This window comes from Mustela putorius, unplaced genomic scaffold, assembly GCF_011764305.1.
Source record: "Mustela putorius furo isolate JIRA1106 unplaced genomic scaffold, ASM1176430v1.1 tig00000129_pilon_pilon_pilon, whole genome shotgun sequence".
Classification (NCBI taxonomy): domain Eukaryota; kingdom Metazoa; phylum Chordata; class Mammalia; order Carnivora; family Mustelidae; genus Mustela; species Mustela putorius.
The window spans coordinates 43,386,213-43,407,405 of NW_025421290.1; the positions used below are offsets into that span (position 1 = coordinate 43,386,213).

Genomic DNA, 21,193 nt, shown 5'->3' on the forward strand with positions numbered 1-21,193 from the left:
TAGTTTAAAAAAAGCTCAGGATAAGGGCGGCTGGGTGGCTCAGCTTTCAGGGTCGGACTCTTGGTTTCGGCTCAGGTCAGGATCTCAGTGTTCTCAGATCGAGCCCTGCAACAAGCTTGGCACTCTGCACTGAGTCTGTCCTTCTCTCTCTGCTGCTCCGCACAACTCCACCCTCCACTCTACACTGTGCCGTCTCTCTCTCTCTTTAAATCTTTAAAAAACAAAAAAGCTCAGGGTATACAAATCAACTCTGATTCTTTTGACTGGTATTTAAAAAAAAATTATATGTTCAATATTTTGCATGTTTAAATGCGTGCTTCTCTAAATCGTTTTGTGCAGGTGAAGAGTTATAAATAAGAATAGAATGACTTGGGTTCCTGGGGGGGCCCAGTTGGTTAAGCAACTGCCTTCAGCTCAGGTCATGATCCTGGAGTCCCAGGATTGAGTCCCACGTTGGGCTCCCTGCTCAGCGGGGAGCCTGCTGAGCTTCTCCCTCTGACCCTCTCTCCTCTCAGGCTCTCTCTCTCTCATTCTTTTTCTCAAATAAATAAAATCTTTAAAAAAATACTCACTAAAAAAGAATAGAATGACTTGTTATTTCATCAAATCCTCATTTTATAAAGGTTTTATTTATTTGACACACAGAGAGAGAGAGTACAAGTAGGCAGAGCAGCCGGCAGAAGTAGAGGGAGAAGCAGGCTCTCCACCAAGCAGAGAGCCCTGTGCAGGGCTCAGTCCCAGGACCCTGGGATCATGACGTGAGCCAAAGGCAGCTGCTTAACTGACTGAGCCACCCAGGCGCCCCCAATTTTTATTTTGTAGTAAAAATCATTACATATTGTGATTTTAAAAGTCCATTTACTGCTTAGTGTCAATGATTTCCACATAGGTAGCACATGGACCTGGTCTTGTGGACAACATATTAAAATAATTTAGGTAAGATGTTTATCATTTTTTACTCATATGTATGAGTAAATTTACTCATATGTATCCATATTTACTCATTGAATTACACATGGTATAATTAGCAATTATATTTCCTTAGACACTATTTGCCTTTTAGAATAATTAGAAGACTGGTAATTCATATATTGTTAGAAGGAATGATAGGAATGTCAAAGAATTCTTTAAGGAACAACAAGGATAAAATTGACTTTGGTTCTCTTAAAGAAGAAAATATATGCATGAAATTAATTAGTTAATAAAAATTTTTATTATTGATTTATTTATTTAAAACATATTTTACTTCTTGATTTAAGAGAGAGGGGAGGAGAGAGAGAGAGAGAGAGAGAGAGAGAGATTGAGAGCGCATAACTGGGGCAGAGGGGGAGAGGGAGAAGCAGATTCCCTGCTGAGCAGAGAGCCCGACTTAGGGCTCAGTCTCAGGATTCCCTGATCATGACCTGAGCCAAAGGCAGACACTTAACTGACTGAGCCTCTCAGGTACCCCAATTAATTAAGTTTTTTAAAAATGGATTTTATTTTTAAGTAATCTCTATACTCAACGTGGGTCTTGAGTTTATAATCCCAGGATCAAGAGTCACATGTTCCACTGATTCAGCCAGCTGCCCCCCATCCCCTGAAATTAATTTAGTAGTTATTTAGGAACTCATAAGAAATACTCTAGGACCAATAGTTCTGTTGTTTTATTTAAATTAGATTCTTGCTTTATGGAGATCCTGTCCTGACCCTGACAGTAATTACCTGGTTGACTTGAACATCTTCCATAGTCTTTACAGATGTTGGTGTCTTCATTGTCACAATGTGAGGAAGTGAATTATGTTTCCACAGGTTTGGAAATTATGTCATGGAGATGATCACTGCTTTAGGCCCTCTTCAACGCCCTCCGTTCTATCCTGTCCTTTGCATGAGAGGAAAGGAGCCATTTCAGGCAGATTTTGCATATTGATTTTGGGTTAACCTTTACATTTTGTGATCGATTTGTTTGTGTTACATTTCTTCTGATGTGGTGCTTCATTTGCAGTAATATCCATCAAGCAGACAGGAGCCCCAGTCTGTTGTTTGGGACTCTCTTTCTGGGTCATATTATCCAACCCTAGATTTCGGTGATTATCTCTGTGACATACTTTCCATATCTGTGACTATAGCTTTGGGTTTTTCTTGTGAACTTTGGGCCGGGTCTCCCTGCTGGGTGTCTCCACTGGGATGTCTCTACCAGAAAGTCTAGCTGGCTTTTCAAACTTAGTGTGCCCAAAACCGAATTCATCACTTTTTAATCTAAATGTGCCTTCACTTGTCATTGGAGCCTGACCATCCTTTCAAATCATCCTGGAGGGAAATCTGGGAATGATTTTTTACTCTTCCTTTTTCACTCAGTAATTGGTTTTATATCAAGTCCTATTGATTTTATTTCTGCAAGAAGCCATTTCTTCTCTTTCCACTTTAATTCAGATACACAGAACGCGAATGCTTTGTTTTTATTGTTTTCTTTTTACTTCCAGAGCACAGTGACTGGCAAATCATAAGTGTTCAGTACATCATTATAAAATGATTGCCTGAATCCCATCCGGCGTGGAACCTTTGAACACACTGTTCCTTCAACTCTCTCTTTTCACCTATTCCTACTCATTTTCAGGTCTCAACTGTTCAAGGAAGCCCTCCCTTGGCCTCTAAATTAAGTGATGTTCTCAAATGTACTGTTGCCTTGATAGGTCTTTGCACACTCGAGATGATTTAATTGATTGTCATTGAATACTTGTCTTTTCTGACTGTTAAGCTCTAATAAGGCAAGGGCCGTATCTGCTGCACCGTCACATCCCAGGGCTTAGTTCACTGCACAGTCTGTAATAGGCACTTAGTCAGTCCTTGCTGTCTGACAAGGTCTGTGGCTAGGCATAAAGCATCATTAAATGGTGGTGGAGAATCCGGAACCGGTGCCTGGAACCAGCAGGTCCTGATTAAGAACTCCCTGACTGACTGAACGTATCAGTCCTCCTGTGTTCTAGAGGTTAAGTAATCAGGTCTCTTCCCCTTCCGATGAGGGCAATTTATCATCTTTTCTTCCTGTAGGTACCAGGGATTTGGCCTGCTTTTTATCTCTTCTATTTTCCCTCCTGGGTTCCTCTCTCACTGGGTTGGCACCTATGTAATCCGAATCTTCTAGCTATCCATTCTCTCCTGCTGTGTCCTGACATGTCTATAAAGTTCAAAGAGTTTTAAAAAGGTTTTTACTACTGTGTTAATGGGGAAATGGAAAGACAGATCACAAAAATTATCAGAGATTTCATTGTTTGCAGAAATCTTCCAAGTTTGTACAGTTATTCCTGAACTTATATTTTGCATACCTTTTGATATGAGTGCTGTAGCTTGTTTCTTACATAGGGGAAAGCTTGGTAATCTTTCCTTTTACTCTTTGCAAAATACTGTGGAGCAGTGATTTTCTACTGTTTTTTTTTTTTTTTAAACCATGACCTACAATAATTTTAAATTGTGACCTGGCATGTACACACACATTTGCCTCTGTGTGTATATGTAATATATATGTATGTATGCATAAAACTGCAATTGAATTTTAATAATCGTTATCCTTCTATGTGTGATAAAATAAAACCATACCAAACTTTGCATCAAAGAGAGTCTTGATTTAGTTAATAATTGCCCCATAATCATTTCTTTCCGCCCCAGGACAAGTGAGGATAATAATGTTCATCTTGTAAACAGCTGTGAGATTTGCTGTGGGGTATGAGGGAGAAAGGGAAGTGAAAGTAATTCCAAGTTGTATACCTGGAGAGTCAGAGGGCTCTTTGTCCCTCTGTTGGTAGACTGAAGGGGAAAGGAGCTCACTCATTGATCCATGAAGTTGGAGAGCTACTCAAGAGGAAAAGCTCTCTGTGTATTCAAGTTCAATCAAGAGAGGGGTTCTTCTTTTTGTCACAATGAACACACACCTTGTGCATGTTCTGTTGATGTGATACTGTGGTAGTAAAAGATACAGAGTGGAAATTGTTAGCTAATTTATTGTAACATGAATATTACTAAATAAATCATGTGAGAATTTTTGTCTTGCGGCATTTTCAACTTACAGACATTTTTAGGCTGAGAGTTTAGCCACTTCTTATGATATGATGTTATCCTGGGTATAGTGGCCCTAAGTTAGGTATGGGCTTAGAGATCATAGTTGGAATCCTGCCGGGCTCTAATTGATTGGCTTTGGGTAAGTTGCATTTTATTTTTCTGGGCCTCAGTTTCCTTAATTGTAAAGTAAGAATAGAAAGATATTGCTCATGTATTGCAAAGATTAATGTGATTATGTGAAGTATCTTGCTTGGTACATTGTAAATGTTAATGTAGTGTTAATTTTTCTTTAACCCTCCTTTGGTACTATTCAAAAATGTAATACCTTTCTTTATGATTCTAAGCATAATGATTAAGCAGGGTTGCATGGTTCCCCAACGACATAAAAGGTAGTACTTGGAAGACTTAACATTATTCAGGATTCTATTTTCTGGTACTAACATAAGAAAATACGCCACATTTGAAAGATGACTGCTATTGTGGGTTGATATTCTGTATCTTCTGACAAGATTCCTGAGTCATCTTTGTCTTAAAAGAAGTTTTTGTCTTTCTTAGAAGTTTAATTCCTTGAGCTAACCATTTAAGTTATCTTGCTCCATTCATTAAAATATACTGTTTTATAATTTACTTTGAGTAAAGAAGTAATTAAATGTCAACTACCCGAAGTTTACTTTTCATTGCAAACTCAAACCAAGGCCCGTATGGGATCTGCTTCATTGTTATAAATTCAAACACAGCATCAGCAGTTTTGTATTTTTGAGTGTGAAATGAGAGCTGCTAGGATTAGGGTCACAGACTGTGGATACGCAAATCATTTGACAGCCTACACGTAGTTTAACAGTAGCGAAGCTAGAGTCCTCAGATTGATTTCGCTGGTAGTGACTGATGATGTTACGTCATCATTTTTGGATAGTATCTATTTCTTCCCCTTTCTCTTTCCCCAGTGGCTTAAGATTAAATAAACAATGAGGATGGCCTGCCAGGAAAGGAGACTTTTTGCTAGTCAGAATTCTTAGTGTTTGTATCTGTCTTCCTCAGTAGAGCTGGAACTCTTTGACGGTTGAACAAAGGTACAAGGATAGAGAAAGGTAGGACTGCCGGCCTCCGGATATGTTCTAACATAGGGCTCTCTTCTTTGTGGGAAGGGCGTGGGTTTCATAAACCAGCACAGGGAGCCTCATTTTTGGAGACCTAAGATAACGTCTCTGAAATTGCTTTGGCAATATGATGTACTAAGAATTCATGGTTCTTTTCTTGATTTACCACTAATTGATCATCATTTTGTACCCCCCCCCCAGCCTTGCTGAGGACCAGCTCTTTTTGAAATCATGTTTATTTTATTTTATTTTATTTTATTTTATTTGTGAGAGAGAGCGAGAGAGCGATAGAGTGAACACAGGCAGGCGGAATGGCAGGCAGAGGCAGAGGGAGGAGCAGACTTCCCCGCCAAGCAAGGAGCCCGATGTGGGACTTGATCCCAAGACGCTGGAATCATGACCCGAGCCGCAGGCAGTTGTTTAACCAACTGAGCCACCCAGGCATCCCTTGAAATCATGTTTTTAAAAGCATTACACAGCATAGTTGTACAGTTTTCTCTCATGATTCTCCATAGTGTAGGAGCAGGAGTGGGCTAGAAAGCACAACTGGATGGGTTTGGTATTTCCTGGGCACCTAGGTTGGAAGAGAGGCAACAGTGTTGCATGGTTTGTGGAGTTGTAAGTCTAGGTAACTCTGGGAAGTAATCTTGCTAAGCCCTAGCTAACCTCATCTATAAAATGGAGCTAATAAAAGTATTTACTCTACCTCATAAGATTATGAGAATTAAATGATATAAGTAAAGTGCTTGTTTAGCATAATGCCTGGCATGCAGTGTATTAGATAGTATTTTTGTTGTTGTTGCTGTGCAGGAGGAGGAGAATTGAAGAAGGAGTTGATTAGTGTGAATGTGGTTGGAGGAAGAGCCTGGCACATTCAGGCTGCTGGGAGAGAAAGGCACAAGGAGGAATATTAGAAACTAGAGGATAGGATAGTAATGAGATGAAAGTTAAAAAAAAAATGGATTTGGTGATAGAGAAATAGAAAGATAAAGAGTTTACAGCCAGCAAGTGTGTTCCCAGAGTTTGAGATTCTAGAGATGAGCATTTCCAGGTGAGGGTAAATTCAGTGGTGACAGGGGTTGCTGACGTGGAGACAAATTCAGTTTAAATCAACAAAGAGTTATGGAGCCTTTCTTGCATGTGAGGTATTGCGCTAGGCTTTGGGGACTGTAGAATTTGGGCAAAGCATCACTGGATTAGAGGGGTCAAGAGCTACTTGTTTACCGTTCACCTGAATGCTGAGGTGACCCATGACAATGGCAGGAGCTCGGGTGACAAGGAAGACTGAAACTTTATTACAGTGAAAAGTGCTTCAGTGGATTGACTTGGTTTTCATTGGTTGATGATATTACTATAAATAACTCTTTAAAATAGGGGCATCTCCCAATGGGAATAAAATAATTAGTGACATTAATTTAGAATTTAGAAGGTCACTGTCCTAAATCCACTTATTTACCTAGTCCTTTTTTTCCTTCCTCTTTCCTTTTAGCCACTAGTGTACATATTAGATGATTAACCCAGTTCTTTTTAGTTTTAGAGGAAGGGTTTGCTGTGTGGGCTTGCGTCCTTTTTCTTTCTCAGCGAGTATCCTAGAAAGGGAGCACGTCCCAAGAAATAGCACAACTGGAGCAAAAAGGAACAGAGGCATTTTGTAGCCAGGATGATGGTTCTGTGTGCCTTTCAGTTGAAAGTTGTAGGTTTGAAGTCTAGGAAGCTTACTTGATTAAAAAAAAAAAAAGTATAATTTTGGATCAACATTTATTTTAAAATTACATTTATTGGGCGCCTGGGTAGCTCAGTGGGTTAAGCCTCTGCCTTCGGCTTGGGTCATGATCTCAGGGTCCTGGAATCGAGTCCCGCATTGGGCTCTCTGCTCTGCGGGGAGCCTGTTTCCTCCTCTCTCTGCCTGCTTCTCTGCCTACTTGTGATCTCTCTCTGTCAAATAGATAAATAAAAAATCTTTGGAAAAAAATTACATTTATTATACCAAATAGCAAGCAATAAAGTAAGTTTTATACTATCAATTTCAGCCTATGCAGGTTGTTTTGGGTTCATTTCAATCAGAGATGCTCATGGAGATCTATGCATATTTGGTTTATTTACCAAACAGGAGATAGCAGCAGGGCCACAGCACCCAGGAAGTTTCCAGGCATGCAGACTCAGTAACTCACTCGAACATCTGGCCACATCTACTGTTGTCTGTGTCTCTTTTGTCTCATGCACGACCCCTTCCCATGCTCCTTCTCCTGCTTTTCTTTAATGTGTGTTTGAGCAAATTACGTGTTTTTCCACCTCTGCTAACTGTTCTTTGCCACATAGCTTTGGACATTGTTATTGTGATGGGGAACCCTGTTGCCAGGACTGACAGCAGTAGCGATCAAATGCATTCCTCATCAGATGGACCTTCTGCTTCATTTGGGCAAACCGCTACTGTGCACTTGGCTAATTCATTCATTAGTCCTAAAAATGTAAAGAACTTTGCAGTCTATTTTTTTTTTTTTAATTCTTTCTCTATTGTGGTAGCTCTCATGGTATCGTCCCCTGATCCATGGCATTAGGGTCACCTGGGAACTTGTTAGAAATCAGATTTTCAGGCCTCACCAAGATCTTCTGAACCTGAATCTCTCAGAGTAAGGACTAGTTTTAACAGGTGCTTCTGGGTGATTCTGGTACATGGTAGAGTTTGAGAACCATTGCTTTAGCATATTTATGGTTACCAATCTGTAAAGGTCGGTACTCTTCCTTGAAGTCTTTGACTTAATATACTTCTGCTAAGCTCAGTGTGTAAGGTGAAAATATGAAATTGCCATTATCATAGGTCCACAATTATCTAATGTTGGTGATCTCATATGGGTTCAGCTAAGAGCCACTTTGTGTAAACCAACCAAAATGTTCTTAGACATTTTTTGTTCAGTTGTTGATATTCTTAGCTGTGGATAGCAGTCCTGTGCATTGTAGAAGGTTTAGCAGCATCCCTGGATCCTCCCTACTGAATTACGGTAGCATCTGTGAACTTGTGATGATCAAAAGTGTCTCCAGACTTTGTCATATGTTTACCGGTGCTGGGTGGTTCGGGGATCACTCCTTATTGAGAACCATTAGCTAACCCAGCCGCTTTTCCTTTTAAGCAATAATGCTCATTATATACATGATATATACATTTTTCTCCCTGCGAGGGAGAAGGGATGGACATTAATTAACTGTAGAAATTAAATTTAGATTTTATATTTGATAGAGATTATGGTAATTACAATTTAAGTTCACTTTCTTTGTATGTTTCTTCATGTCCTGTTTATGGTAAGCAGTATTACCTATACACTATTACTTAGTTTTCTAATATCTTACTGCTGTCAAAGTCTAATGGCACTCTGATTTTGTTTCTCAGTAATTGGCTGATTTTGCCAAAGGAATGTCTTCTTCTCTAAAGTCTAGTATATCTCAGTGCTGGTTATGTTACATGGCTTTTCTCAGGTATATGGTGTACTCTTTTAAATCTTTTTATTTTAAATTTATTTTATAAATTTTTTAAGATTTTATTTATTTATTTGAGAGAGAGAGAGAGATAGAAAAGAGAGAGAACATGAGAAGGGAGAGGGTCAGAGGGAGAAGCGGACTCCCTGCCAACCAGGGAGTCTGATGCGAGATTTGATCCTGGATTCCAGGATCATGACCTGAGCAGAAGGAGTCGCTTAAACCAACAGAGCCACCCGAGCACGCCTCCCCCCTTTTTTTAATTTAAAGGAAGTTTTCATTTTATAAGTTTTTCTTCTTTAAACACTTCCCTTGTTTTGGATTTCTTTTCTTTGAGGACTCCTATTAAAAGTAGGAGCTGAACAGTTTTTCATGTGTCTCTTAGCCATTTGTTTGTCTCCTTTGGAGAAGTTTCTCTTCATGTCTTCTGCCCATTTTTTGATGTGATTATCTGTTTTGTGTGAGTTGAGTTCGAGGAGTTCTTTATAGATCTTGGATATCCGCCCCTTTTCTGTGGTGTCGTTTGCAAATACCTTCCTTCTCCCATTTTCTGTGTTGCCTCTTTGTTTTGTTGACTGTTTCCTTTGCTGTGCAGAAGCTTCTGATCTTGATGAAGTCCCAAAAGTTCACTTTTGCTTTTGTTTACTTTGCCTTTGGAGACATGTCTTGAAAGAAGTTGCTGTAGCCGATGTTGAAGAGGTTACTGCCTATGTTGTCCTCTAGGATTTTGATGGATTCCTGCCTCACGTTGAGGTCTTTTATCCATTTCAAGTTTATCTTTGTGTATGGTGTAAGAGAATGGTCAAGTTTCCTTCTTCTTTATATAGCCATCCAATTTTCCCAGCACCATTTATTGAATGGATTTTTTTTTCCTGCTTTGTGGAAGATTATTTGACCATAGAGTTGCAGGTCCATATCTGGGCTCTCTAGTCTGTTCCACTGGTCAGAAGACATGAAGAGACACTCCTCCAAAGAAGACATACAAATGACTAACAGACACATGAAAAAATGTTCATCATCGTTAGCCATCAGGGAGATTCAAATCAAAACCACATTGAGATACCAACTTACACCAGTTAGAATGGCCAAAATCAACAAGATAGTAAACAACAAGTGTTGGAGAGGATGTGGAGAAAGGGGAACCCTGCTGCACTGTTGGTGGGAATGCAAGTTGGTACAGCCACTTTGGAAAACAGTGTGGAGATTCCTTTTTTTTTTTTTTTTAAAGATTTTATTTATTTATTTGACAGAGAACACAAGTAGGCAGAGAGGCAGGCAGAGAGAGAGGAGGAAGCAGGCTCCCTGCTGAGCAGAGAGCCCGATGCGGGACTCGATCCCAGGACCTTGAGATCATGACCTGAGCCGAAGGCAGCGGCTTAACCCACTGAGCCACCCAGGCGCCCAGTGTGGAGATTCCTTAAGAAATTAGAAAAAGAGTTATCCTATGACCCTGTAATTGCACTACTGGGTATTTACCCCAAAGATACAGACGTAGTGAATAGAAGGGTCATCTGTACCTCGGTGTTCATAGCAGCAATGGCTACAGTCACCGAACTGTGGAAAGAGCCGAGATGCCCTTCAACAGATGAAAAGATAAGGAAGATGTGGTCCATATATACAATGGAGTATTATGCCTCCATCAGAAAGGATGAATACCCAACTTTTGTATCAACATGGATGGGACTAGAGGAGATTATGCTAAGTGAAATAAGTCAAGCAGAGAGAGTCAATTATATGGTTTCTCTTACTTGTGGAGCATAAGGAATAACACAGAGGACATTGGGTGAAGGAGAGGAGAAGTGAGTTGGGGAAATCGGAGGGGGATACAAACCATGAAAGGCTGTGGACTCTGAGAAACAAACGGAGGGTTTTGGAGGGGAGGGGGGTGGGGGATTGAGAGGGCCTTGTGGTGGGTATTAAGGAGAGCGGCATGTATTGCATGGAGCACTGGGTGTGGTGCATAAACAATGACTCTTAGAACTCTGAAAAAATAAAATAAAAAGTAGGAGCTGGTCTTTTTTTGCCTATCTTTTATATCACTTTCTCAAATCTTTTTTTTTTTTTTTTTTTTTAGATTTTATTTATTTATTTGACAGAGAGAAATTACAAGTACACTGAGAGGCAGGCAGAGAGAGAGAGAAGGAAGCAGGCTCCCTGCTGAGCAGAGAGCCCGACGCGGGACTCGATCCCAGGACCCTGAGATCATGACCCGAGCCGAAGGCAGCGGCTTAACCCACTGAGCCACCCAGGCGCCCCTCTCAAATCTTTTTATATTTAAAATTTTTCTTTCTTTTCACCCTTTTTTTTCTTAAGGCATTATTTATTGTATTCATTCACCCTTGTGTTCTTTCAAGCTTAGTGTTTTTGAAATATTTTCTTCATTTCTTTCCTGAATTCTATCACCTTATTTCTAAGTTTTGATAATTATGATTTTTTTTTCCAATATCTTACACTCTCTCTTCCTTCCTTCTCTCTCTCTCTCTCTCTCTTTCTTTCTTTCTTTTGGACAGCTCCCTCAGGAGCTGTGAGGGAAATAATAGTTATAGTTTGCTGTTTTATGGGCATGTCTGTCTTTCATTGTCTTTAGGGATGTTAGTCCATTCTTTTTTTTTTTTTTTTTTTTTTTTTTAAAGATTTTATTTATTTATTTGACAGAGAGAGATTACAAGTAGGCAGAGAGAGAGAGAGGAGGAAGCAGGCTCCCTGCTGAGCAGAGAGCCCGATGCGGGACTCGATCCCAGGACCCTGGGATCATGACCTGAGCCGAAGGCAGTGGCTTAACCCACTGAGCCACCCAGGCGCCCGGATGTTAGTCCATTCTTTATGCTCTTTTTCTTTTGGTAGTTGTATATGGAATTATATCATGATCCGTCTATGTTTCTCCTTTTTATGTGAAACTAATTTCATAAACCCTAGAAGGCAGTGTAGTTCAGGGTAGCTTTTCTAATTTCATGATTCTAGAGCTCTTTCTTTTTTTTTTTTTAACCTTTTATACCTAATTTTAAAATAGGATGCTTTACTTTCTGAGGTTTCTGGGCTCTATTTCTCTACATTTATTTGGACCTTGTCTTCCCTTTGTGGTATTCTGTTTCTATCCGTTCTGTTCATATACTATTTCCTAGAATTTTTCTTCAGAGTGGGCCTTTGTTCTAGATGTTTTGAGAGTTCATAGGGATAAGACTGGTTTAGCTCCTTCAGATATTATTGTAGACACATTGAACTTATCAGTTATTGGAGTGCACAAAATCATTTATAGTTTTAACTGCTGTCCATACATGCAAGATCTTGGGTTTATATGGGAAATCTTTTTTAATTATGTTCAATTAGCCAACATATAATGCCTCATAAATTTCTGATGTAGTGTTCAACGATTTCATGTGGGAAATCTCATCACTTGATTATGTTGACATTGTTGTGTTTGAGTTTTTAATTTTACTCTCCTTGTTGCTCTGTTTTTGTAGGGAATTCAGGAAATTTCAAAAGCCATGTGTCTACTGTTGCCGCCTTCCTAGATAACCTTCTGTCAGTCTTTTTGTATTTATATACTTTATTTTGTTCATATTTATTGAGGTATTATTGGCATACAAAGAAGCTGCACATATTTAAAATGTAGTCTCATGAGTTTTGGCATAGGTATATGGCCATGAAATCCTCACCATGATCAAGATAATAAACCTATCAATTACCACTGAAGCTTTTCTCATGCCCCTTTGCAATCCTAAGTTCATTTTTTTTCTCATTCTCCAGGCAACAGCTGATCTGCTTTCTGTCACTGTAGTTTAATGTGCATTCCCTGTAATTTTAGATGAGTGGAATCATACAGTATTGTGGCTTCTTTCATTCAGCATAATTACTCTGAAATTCACCCATGTTGTTGTGTGTATCAATAGCTCCTTCCTTTTTATTGCTAAAAGTATTCCACTGTATAAATATAACAGAATTTGGTCATCTACCCACTTATTAGTGAACATTTGTGTTGTTTCAGTTTTTGTCTATTACAAACAAAGCTCTGATAAGTATTTGTGTTCACGCATTTCTGTGAACATATGCTTTTGTTTCTTTTGAGTAAATAAGAGTGGAATGTCTAGGTTTTGGTAGGTGTAAATTTTTAAGGGATTGTCAATCTTTTTCAAAGCGTTGTACCAGTTTTCATTTCTACCAGTAGTATGTGATGCCACTAGTAGTATATGATTGCCAACATTTGGTATGTTCGGTCTTTATAAATTTAGTCATTCTAATGGATGTGTAGTGATATCTTATTATAGTTATAACCTAAATTTACCTAATGATTGATTTTGTTGAGCATCCTTTTCTTGTGCTTGTTTGCCATTTGTATATTTTCTTTGGTGAAGTTTTGAAATCTTTTGTCCTTTTTTTTTTTATTGGATGTTCTTCTTATTTAGTTTGAGGGCTTTATGTATTCTAGATATGAGTTATTTGTTGAATATATATCTTGCAAATATTTTGTGCCAGGCTGTGGCTTGCCTTTTTGTTTTTGTAGCGATCAATGTCTTTGGAAAGCGAATGTTTTCAATTTAAAAATTTTTTTTTAAAAATTAAAAAAAAAAGAATTTTTATTTACTCTAGTTACATGCAGTGTAATATTGGTTGCAGGAGCAGAATTTAGTGATTCATCATTTATATATAGCACCCAGTGCTCATCACAACAAGTGCCCTTCTTAATACCAGCAAATGTTTTTAATTTTGATGAAGTTCTTTTTGTTATATTTTTTCTTTCATAATTTATGTCTGTTGTGTCCTATTTAAGAAATATTTGTCAAACCCAAGGTCACTAAGATTGTCTACTAAGTTTTGCTCTGGAAGTTTTATAGTATTGGCTCTCTTACATTCAAGCCTGTAATCTACACTGAGTTAATTTTTCGTGTATTGCTTCAGGTTGGGGAAAGATTCATTATGTTTTGCATATGGCTATCCATTTGTTCCAGCATCATTATTGGAAAGATGATCACTTCCTCATTGAATTATCTTGTCACCTTTGTCAAAAATTAATCATGTATTTATGTTTGTGTCTATTTCCTGGACACTTGATTCTTTTTCATTGATCTATAGGACTGTCTTTATGCTGGTGCCACACTTTTTTATTAGCTTTATTATTTATTTTTATTAACTTTATTATTTTAGCTTTTTAATAAGTTGTGAAATAAAATAATATTTGCCCTACTATAACCTTATTTGTATTCAAATTTGTTTTGGCTATTCTAGATCTTTTGCATTTCCATATAAATTTTGTTTTTGCTATAGACAATAATGTCATCTGTGACTAAAGCCAATTTGACTCTTTCCTTAGCAATCCATAAGCCTTTAATTTCTTTTTATTGCTTATTTCCCTGGCACAAACCAAGCCTCCAACACTATGTTGAATAGAAATGGTAATAGTGAACATCTTTATCTTATTCCTGATTATAGAGAAAGCATTCATTTTTTTACCATTAAATATGAAGAAAGCTGCACAATTTTCATAGATGCCCTTTATCTAAAGAGCATTCTTTACCTAGGAATTTTTGGTTTGCTGATAGTTTTAAATCATGAGTCAATGCTAGATTTGTCAGACTTCTATATCTATTGAGATGCTCATATGTGTTTTTAAAGAATTCTGTCATATTGAGTCTTTAAAAAATTTAACTTATTTTGAGATAATATAGATTCATATACAATAGTAAGAAATAATAGAGATACCCATGTACACCCCTTACCTAGTTTCCCCCTATAGTATCATCTTGAAAAACTATAGTACATGCACAACCAGGATGTTGATATTGATGTGATCAAGATAGGTAGGATTTTTATCACTGCCTCTTCACATTCATTTCCCTTCCCACACCTATCTTTAACAAACCCTGGAAACCACTAATCTGGTTCTCCATTTGTGTAATCTTTGTCTTTTCAAGAATTCTAGCTCCTTCGCCATTCCATATAAGTTTTAGAAAAATGTGTGTCCCAGAATCTTTAGATTTTTGATATGAATTGTGTTAAACCTCACTTTTGTATTTCATTTTTCAAGTGGCATTGTGTTTGTAATTTCAGTGTTCTTGTGTTGAATTTGGGCAAATATTTTTTATACACTGCTTGATATGTTCATGGATTTTTTCTTCTTTCACCTGTTAATATGATGGATTGCACTGGTTCTGAACTAGCCTCACATCCCTAGAGCAAACTCCATTTGATCATGGTGTATAACTTTTCATTTTACATATCACTATTTTATTTGCTAGTATTTTGTTAAGATTTTTTTGCATTTGAAAAAAATTTTTTTGCATCTGAATTTATGAATGATATTGTTCTGTAATTTTTCTTTTTGGTCTTTGCCTGGTTTTGGTATTTTTATAATATTAGCTTCATAAAGTAATTTAGGAAATGTTCCCCCTTCTTCTGTTTTCTGAAAGAGAGATTGTATAAAATGGTGTTAGTTGTTCCATAAATGTTTGATAGAAGTCGCCAGTGAAAATATCTGGACTTGGAGATTTCTTTAAGGAGTTTGACAAAAATGCAATGTCCTTAATGGTTATAGGACTATTCAAATGATCTATTTTGAATTGGGTTAGTTATGATGGTTTGTAGGGTTTTATTTATTTTTTTTTTTGAGGGAGTGGCCCATTTGGTCTAAGTTCTCCAATTTATATATGTCAAATTATTTGTAGCACTCTCTTATTATCCTTTTGGTGTCTGTAGGGTTTGTAGTGATATGCTGTTTCAATCCTGACAGTGGTAATTTGTGTTTTCTCTCATTTTAATTTGCCAGTCTTACTAGAATGTAGTCCATTTTATTGACCCTTTATTCCCCCTTTTATTCCCTTGGGAGAGAGAGGGAATGAATAGGAGGAAGGGGCAAAGGGAAAGAGAGAATCTTAAGCTCAGCATGGAGCCTGATGCAGGGCTGGGTCTCATGACCCTGAGATCATGACCTGAGCTGAAATCAAGAGTCTGATGCTTACTTAACTGAATGAGCCACCTGGGTGCCCCGATTTTATTGATCATTTAAAAGAATGAGGTCTTTATTTATTTTCTGTATCATTTTTGATATTTATGTATTACTTTCTTCCATTTACTATTTCCTTCTGTTTGAATTGTGATTCCTTTGTTCTTCTAGGTTCTCATGGTTGGAAGTTAGATTATTATTTTAGGTTTTTCCTCTTTTCTAATGTATACATTTAGTATTATAAATTTCCCTCTCTGCACTGCTTTCACTGTGTCCCACACATTTTAATATGTGATACTTTCATTTTCCTTCTGGTCGATGTATTTTTTTATTTTCTTGGACTCCTTTGACCCATGCGTGATGTAGAAGTATAGTAGTTTCCAAGAGTTTTAGATTTTTAAGTTATCTATTATTGATTTCTAGTTAGATTCTGTTGTGGTCAGAGAAAATTATGTATGATTTCAATTTTTTTTAAGATTTTATTTGAGAGAGAGAGAGAGAGAGGGAGACAGAGAGAGCATAAGCAGGGGAATAATCAAAGGGAGAGGGAGAAGCAGACTCCCCACTGAGCCTGCCACGCCACCGGGATGGATCCCAGGACCCTGAGATCATGACCTGAGCTGAAGGCAGATGCTTAACCAGCTGAGCCATTCAAGGGCCTCTGATTTCAAGTTTTAAATATTTGTTGAGGATTGTGTTATGGCTCAGGATGTGGTCTTTTTAGACATACATCCTTTGGGCACTTGAATGTGTAATCTGTTGTTGGACAGAGTGTCTTCTAAATATCAGTTAGGTCTTGTTGGCTGATGCTGTTGTTGAGTTCTCCTATGTCCTTGATAATTTTCTGTCTCCTTGTCCCATGGTTGTTGGAAGAGGGTTGTGGAAATGTCCATCTACCTGTGTAATGTGTTTATTTCTCTCTTCAGTTATGTAGACTTTTGTTTCCCATATTTGGCATACACATGTTTAGGATTGCTATGTCTTCTTGGTGGATGGTCTCTGTTATCATGACACAGTGTTAATATCTCTGGTGATTTTCTTTCCTCTGAAGTTTATTTTATCTGGTACTAATCTAGAGACTCCTGCTTTCTTCTGCTTTGTGTTTCTGCCCTTTATTTTCAACGTGCTGCTATCCTACTGGAGATTAGTTTCTTGTAGGCTGCATTTAGTTGAGTCATGTTTTTAAGTCCACTCTGCCAATTCCTGTCCTTTAATTAATGAGTTTAGACTACTACATCTTATGTAATTATTGATATTTTGGGCTAATCTGCCATTTAGTTTTTGTTTTCTGTTTGTTTTTATGTTTCCTCAATGCAATGTTTGGTATTCACATCTATTAGATTTCTAATAGCATATTGTTTTTTGCCTAATTGCAAAATTAGTGGATAAAACCCACCAATGTTCTGTTCAATATTAAATATTCCTGGCATTAGTTCATCTAATGAGTCATCCATTCATCCATCCTTTCAAGAGACATTGAACCTCTGCTCTGGGCAGGAATTGTCTTACGAAGCATTACTTTCTCAGATATTTCTTTTCTATCCCAGTTCTTTGGTGGCATGTTTCCTCTTGCTGCCGTGGGAAATCATCACTACCTGGATAGCCTAAAATGACAGAAATTTATTCTCTCACTGTTCTGGAGGCCAGAAGTCTGAAATCAGTATCACCAAGTGGAAATGAAGGTGTCAGCGGGTCTCTAAGGGGGAATCTGTTCTTTGTCTCTTCTGGTTTCTGGTGGTGGTTGCCATTCCCTGACTGTTGGTGGCTGTGCTCCCATCTCTGCTCTGCAATCAGATTCCCTTCTTCTGTTTGGTCTGCCATCTTCTCTAAGTGTCTTTTTTAAGGACACTTGTTCTTGGGTTTATAGCCTACTTGGATTATCCAGGATGATCTCTTGGTTTTGAGATCCTTTGTCAAATTAATGTAACATTCCCAGGTTCCGGGATTAGGATGCAGACATATCTTATGGAGGGGTGACCTGCTAGAAGGGTAGTTGATCTTTGAACAACGTGGGTTTGATGGCTTATATGCACAACAGGTTGGCTTATATGCGTTTTTTTTTTTTTTTTCAGTAAATGCAGTGCATACATGTATTTTTATCTTACGGAGTTATTCGTAACATTTTATTTTCTCTATTTGTAAGATTATAGTATATGATATGTATACAAAATATTTATTAATCTACTATGTTATCAGTTAGGCGTCCCATCAGCAATAGTTACCTTTTGGGGGAGTTGAAAGTTACATGCAGATTTTTGACTGCGTGGGGGGACAGCACCCCTAGCCCCATATTGTTCAAGGGTCACCTGTGGTATATGCAACTTTAATTCCCCCTTTTTTATCTTCTTCCCATCATGGCATGGGTCTCCTCTTTTACTCTTTTCTCATTTCCTTTTTGGGTTTGTCTTTTCAAGTATTCACTTTGAGAGTGTCAAGAATGTGAAAAGATTGTACTGACCTATATTTCATTGCCATGTTGCAACAGAGGGAAAAGCCTTTCTTCACAATGGGGCAGCTCCATTTAACATCAGGATATGCTTCTTCCCTCCCCCCACAAATTTTATTTAAATTCTAATTAGTCAACATACAGTGTAATATTGGTTTCAGGAGTAGAATTTAGTAATTCATTACTTACCTATAACTCCCAATGCTCCTCATAACAGGTAGCTTCCTTGATAATACCCGTCCTCCGTCAGCCTCAGTTTGGTCACTAAGGCTAAGAGTCTCTTATGGTTTCCTTCCCTCTTTCTTTTTTCCCCTTCTCTTTTGTTTATCTCATATGAGTGAAATCATATGGCATTTTCTTAGGATATGCTTCTTATTAACAGATGTTATTAAACTCTGACGCCAGTAAATGTAATACCTTATGAAATTCTTTAAGAAAACATGTTAAGGTCTTATGTACAGATAATCACAAAAGTTATATTTGAGGTGGTAAATAAAAATAATTTTAATTAAAATCAATATCATGGTGTCGGAATTAACATTTAAATTGGTATTGCAGTCAAGAAAAAGTAGCATTTCCATGTCCAGTGGTGCCACATTGATTAGCATCTTTCTAATGTATGTTTCAAGTATGTGCATAGGTTGCTTAGTTAATGTTTTCGAAGACTCTTCTGTGTGGAAATAGTTTTTCAGAAGAATTTGAACACCTTTTCCAGGGTAGTTGGGCCCCTACCATGTCACCGAGATTATTTTGGGAAAGTCTTACTGACCTAATGAAATAACGTTATATCCAAAGGTACTACGTAAATATACCTCACTGAACTTTGGGGATAATGAACAATCTTTAAGAAGTTTCTGGCAACATTTAGAGTCCAGCTAGTCCAACAGTGGTTTCACTGTACCAGAAGAAAGTTGCGCGATTCTGTGGTAGTCGATTTTGTTGCTGTCCCTGCTGTTGTTAATGGTTATTAATATTTTATCATAGTGAACTTTTACAACATCCATACTTTTTTAAAATAAAATACAACAGGGGCGCCTGGGTGGCTCAGTGGGTTAAAGCCTCTGCCTTCAGCTCAGGTCATGATCCCAGGGTCCGGGATCAAGTCCCACATCGGGCTCTCTGCCCTGCGGGGAACCTGCTTTCTCCTCTCTCTCTCTCTTTGCCTGCCTCTCTGCCTACTTGTGATCTCTCTCTGTCAAATAAATAAATAAAATATGAAAAAAAAATACAGCAAACTGGCAGATCACAGGAAAAAATAAGGTAGTGTTTTAAAGGAAGTATTTGAAAATTGCCTCGAGACTTTTAGACTTAAGACACATAGGTAGAGTCTTGTTTTAGCATAAGCATAATTAATATCTTCATGCATTTGTTATAAGACTTACTTAATGAAGTTTCAGGTCTGGTTTTATTTTTATATCTAAATGTGTGTTTAAAGTTTAAAACTTTGTCAGATGTCTGAGCATGTATCATTAAAAGCAGATTAATCCCTGCTTTTTATAGTTGTAAACTGGGCACTTGGCTTATAATTACAAATTTTGAATTTGTGTTTTCTTTGTAAGTGCTGGCCAAGATATCCAAGGAACAAGTGTGATCGCAAATCTTCCATTTCTGATGCGACAGAATCCTGCTGAGACACTTCGGAGAGTCTTGCCGAAAGTTAGAGTAAGTTGGTGCAAAATAAGGTTTGAATTTACCATTATTCCAGTCACACATTGTCATTATTAAGAGGAGATTTCAGAGTTTTGAATGGCTGATCTTTTGTTCTAATTGTGGCATGGAGGAAGTATTACGGTACACATTTTGAATTATATTGAAAATATTTAGGAAAACTAGCTAATGAAAATAGGAAAATCCAGATCTTAAGTTGTATTTAGTCATTTTCCCGGTAGAGACATTTTATTTATTCTATTTATTTTTTTAAAAGATTTATTTATTTTAGAGAGAGAGTGCATGCACCCAGGGGTGGGAAGAGAGAGGAGGGGCAGAGGGAGAGGGAGAGAGTCTCAAGCCGACTCCGGATGCTGGGTTTGATCAGATGACCGAGATCATGACCTGATCCTAAATCAAAAGTTGGACACTTCATTGACTGCACCACCCAGGTGCCCCAAGACGTTTTATTTAATAAAGTTAGCTTTTCAGTAGCTCAAAAAAAAAAAAAAACAAAAACAAAAAAAACCCACCAAAAACAAACCAGAACTTCATTAGTCTTATGAAATCATAGCTATCTTATTTGGTATTCTGTTGACTTAAATTTATATTAATAGCAGTTCTACAACACGGATAATGAAATTTAACTAATATTCCTAATAACCACCTTCCGGTGACTTCTAAAGAATCACCAAATAAAGATTGAATTGCGGCCATCACAGTTTTAGTTTTATATTCACTTATTGCTTCCTAAATTCCCTCCGAATTAGTTTGCCTGCTTTAAACAAAAATCTTTGATTTATTTGAACATTCTTTTCGCTGATATTTAATATTTATTGATTATTAATATATAATATTACATATTTGATACATAGTATTTGTTATTTATGTCTGTGGCTGTGTACAAAGTATTTTTCTTATTTGTACCTGAATGAGCAACACGGATAACAGCCTACGTGTCCTCAGGGAACGTACCCACTATTTAGGGTCAGGGAGGTTATAGACTAATGGGGACTCTGTTTGCTGATAGTGAATTTTATATACTTTGCATTGGCTTTCTGATTGGTTATAGGTTCATAATTTTTTATTAGTTTATGTGTTTAAAATACCGTAGTTAGTTTGTTCTTGAGTTTCATTTTTAGCCATACGCATCATGGTTCTGGTCGCTGTGATTTAGGTCAGGGATATAGCACATTATTTCTACAAGATGCCCACATTTCTATGCAGGCATTATCAATTTCTTTTTACTGGTTACGATAGTAAATTGAGAAAATGTTTCTTTTGGCTTTGCATGTGATTCAAAAGTGAATCAGTTTTTCATAGCTATTTTTCCCAGAATCATGCTGTATTTTCAATGGCATTAAGTGTCCCCCATCCAGGTTTAATTTCACATTCAATTTCAGTGATAGCAGCTGACCTAAGCTTCTTGGCATGACTACTGGAAGTGCCCGTTAATTGATAGTAGAAGGGAACAAGTGGCTAGGCCCCCTTGACTAAGAAATTATTGTAGGTAAGTGAATTTGATTTAAAGCTAAAAATACCGAGCCTGCTATACAGTCT

General features: G+C 37.6%; 1 protein-coding gene across 4 annotated transcripts in view; it reads left to right on the forward strand.

Moving 5' to 3' along the window:
• PPP4R4 (protein phosphatase 4 regulatory subunit 4) overlaps nt 1-21,193 on the forward strand; it is a 103,716-nt gene that overhangs the window by 16,870 nt on the left and 65,653 nt on the right. For all 4 annotated transcript variants that reach the window (XM_045073203.1, XM_013057437.2, XM_013057438.2 and 1 more), the window contains one exon: nt 19,546-19,648. In XM_045073203.1, the coding sequence (XP_044929138.1) occupies nt 19,546-19,648 (103 nt within the window). The remainder of the gene's footprint in view (nt 1-19,545; nt 19,649-21,193) is intronic.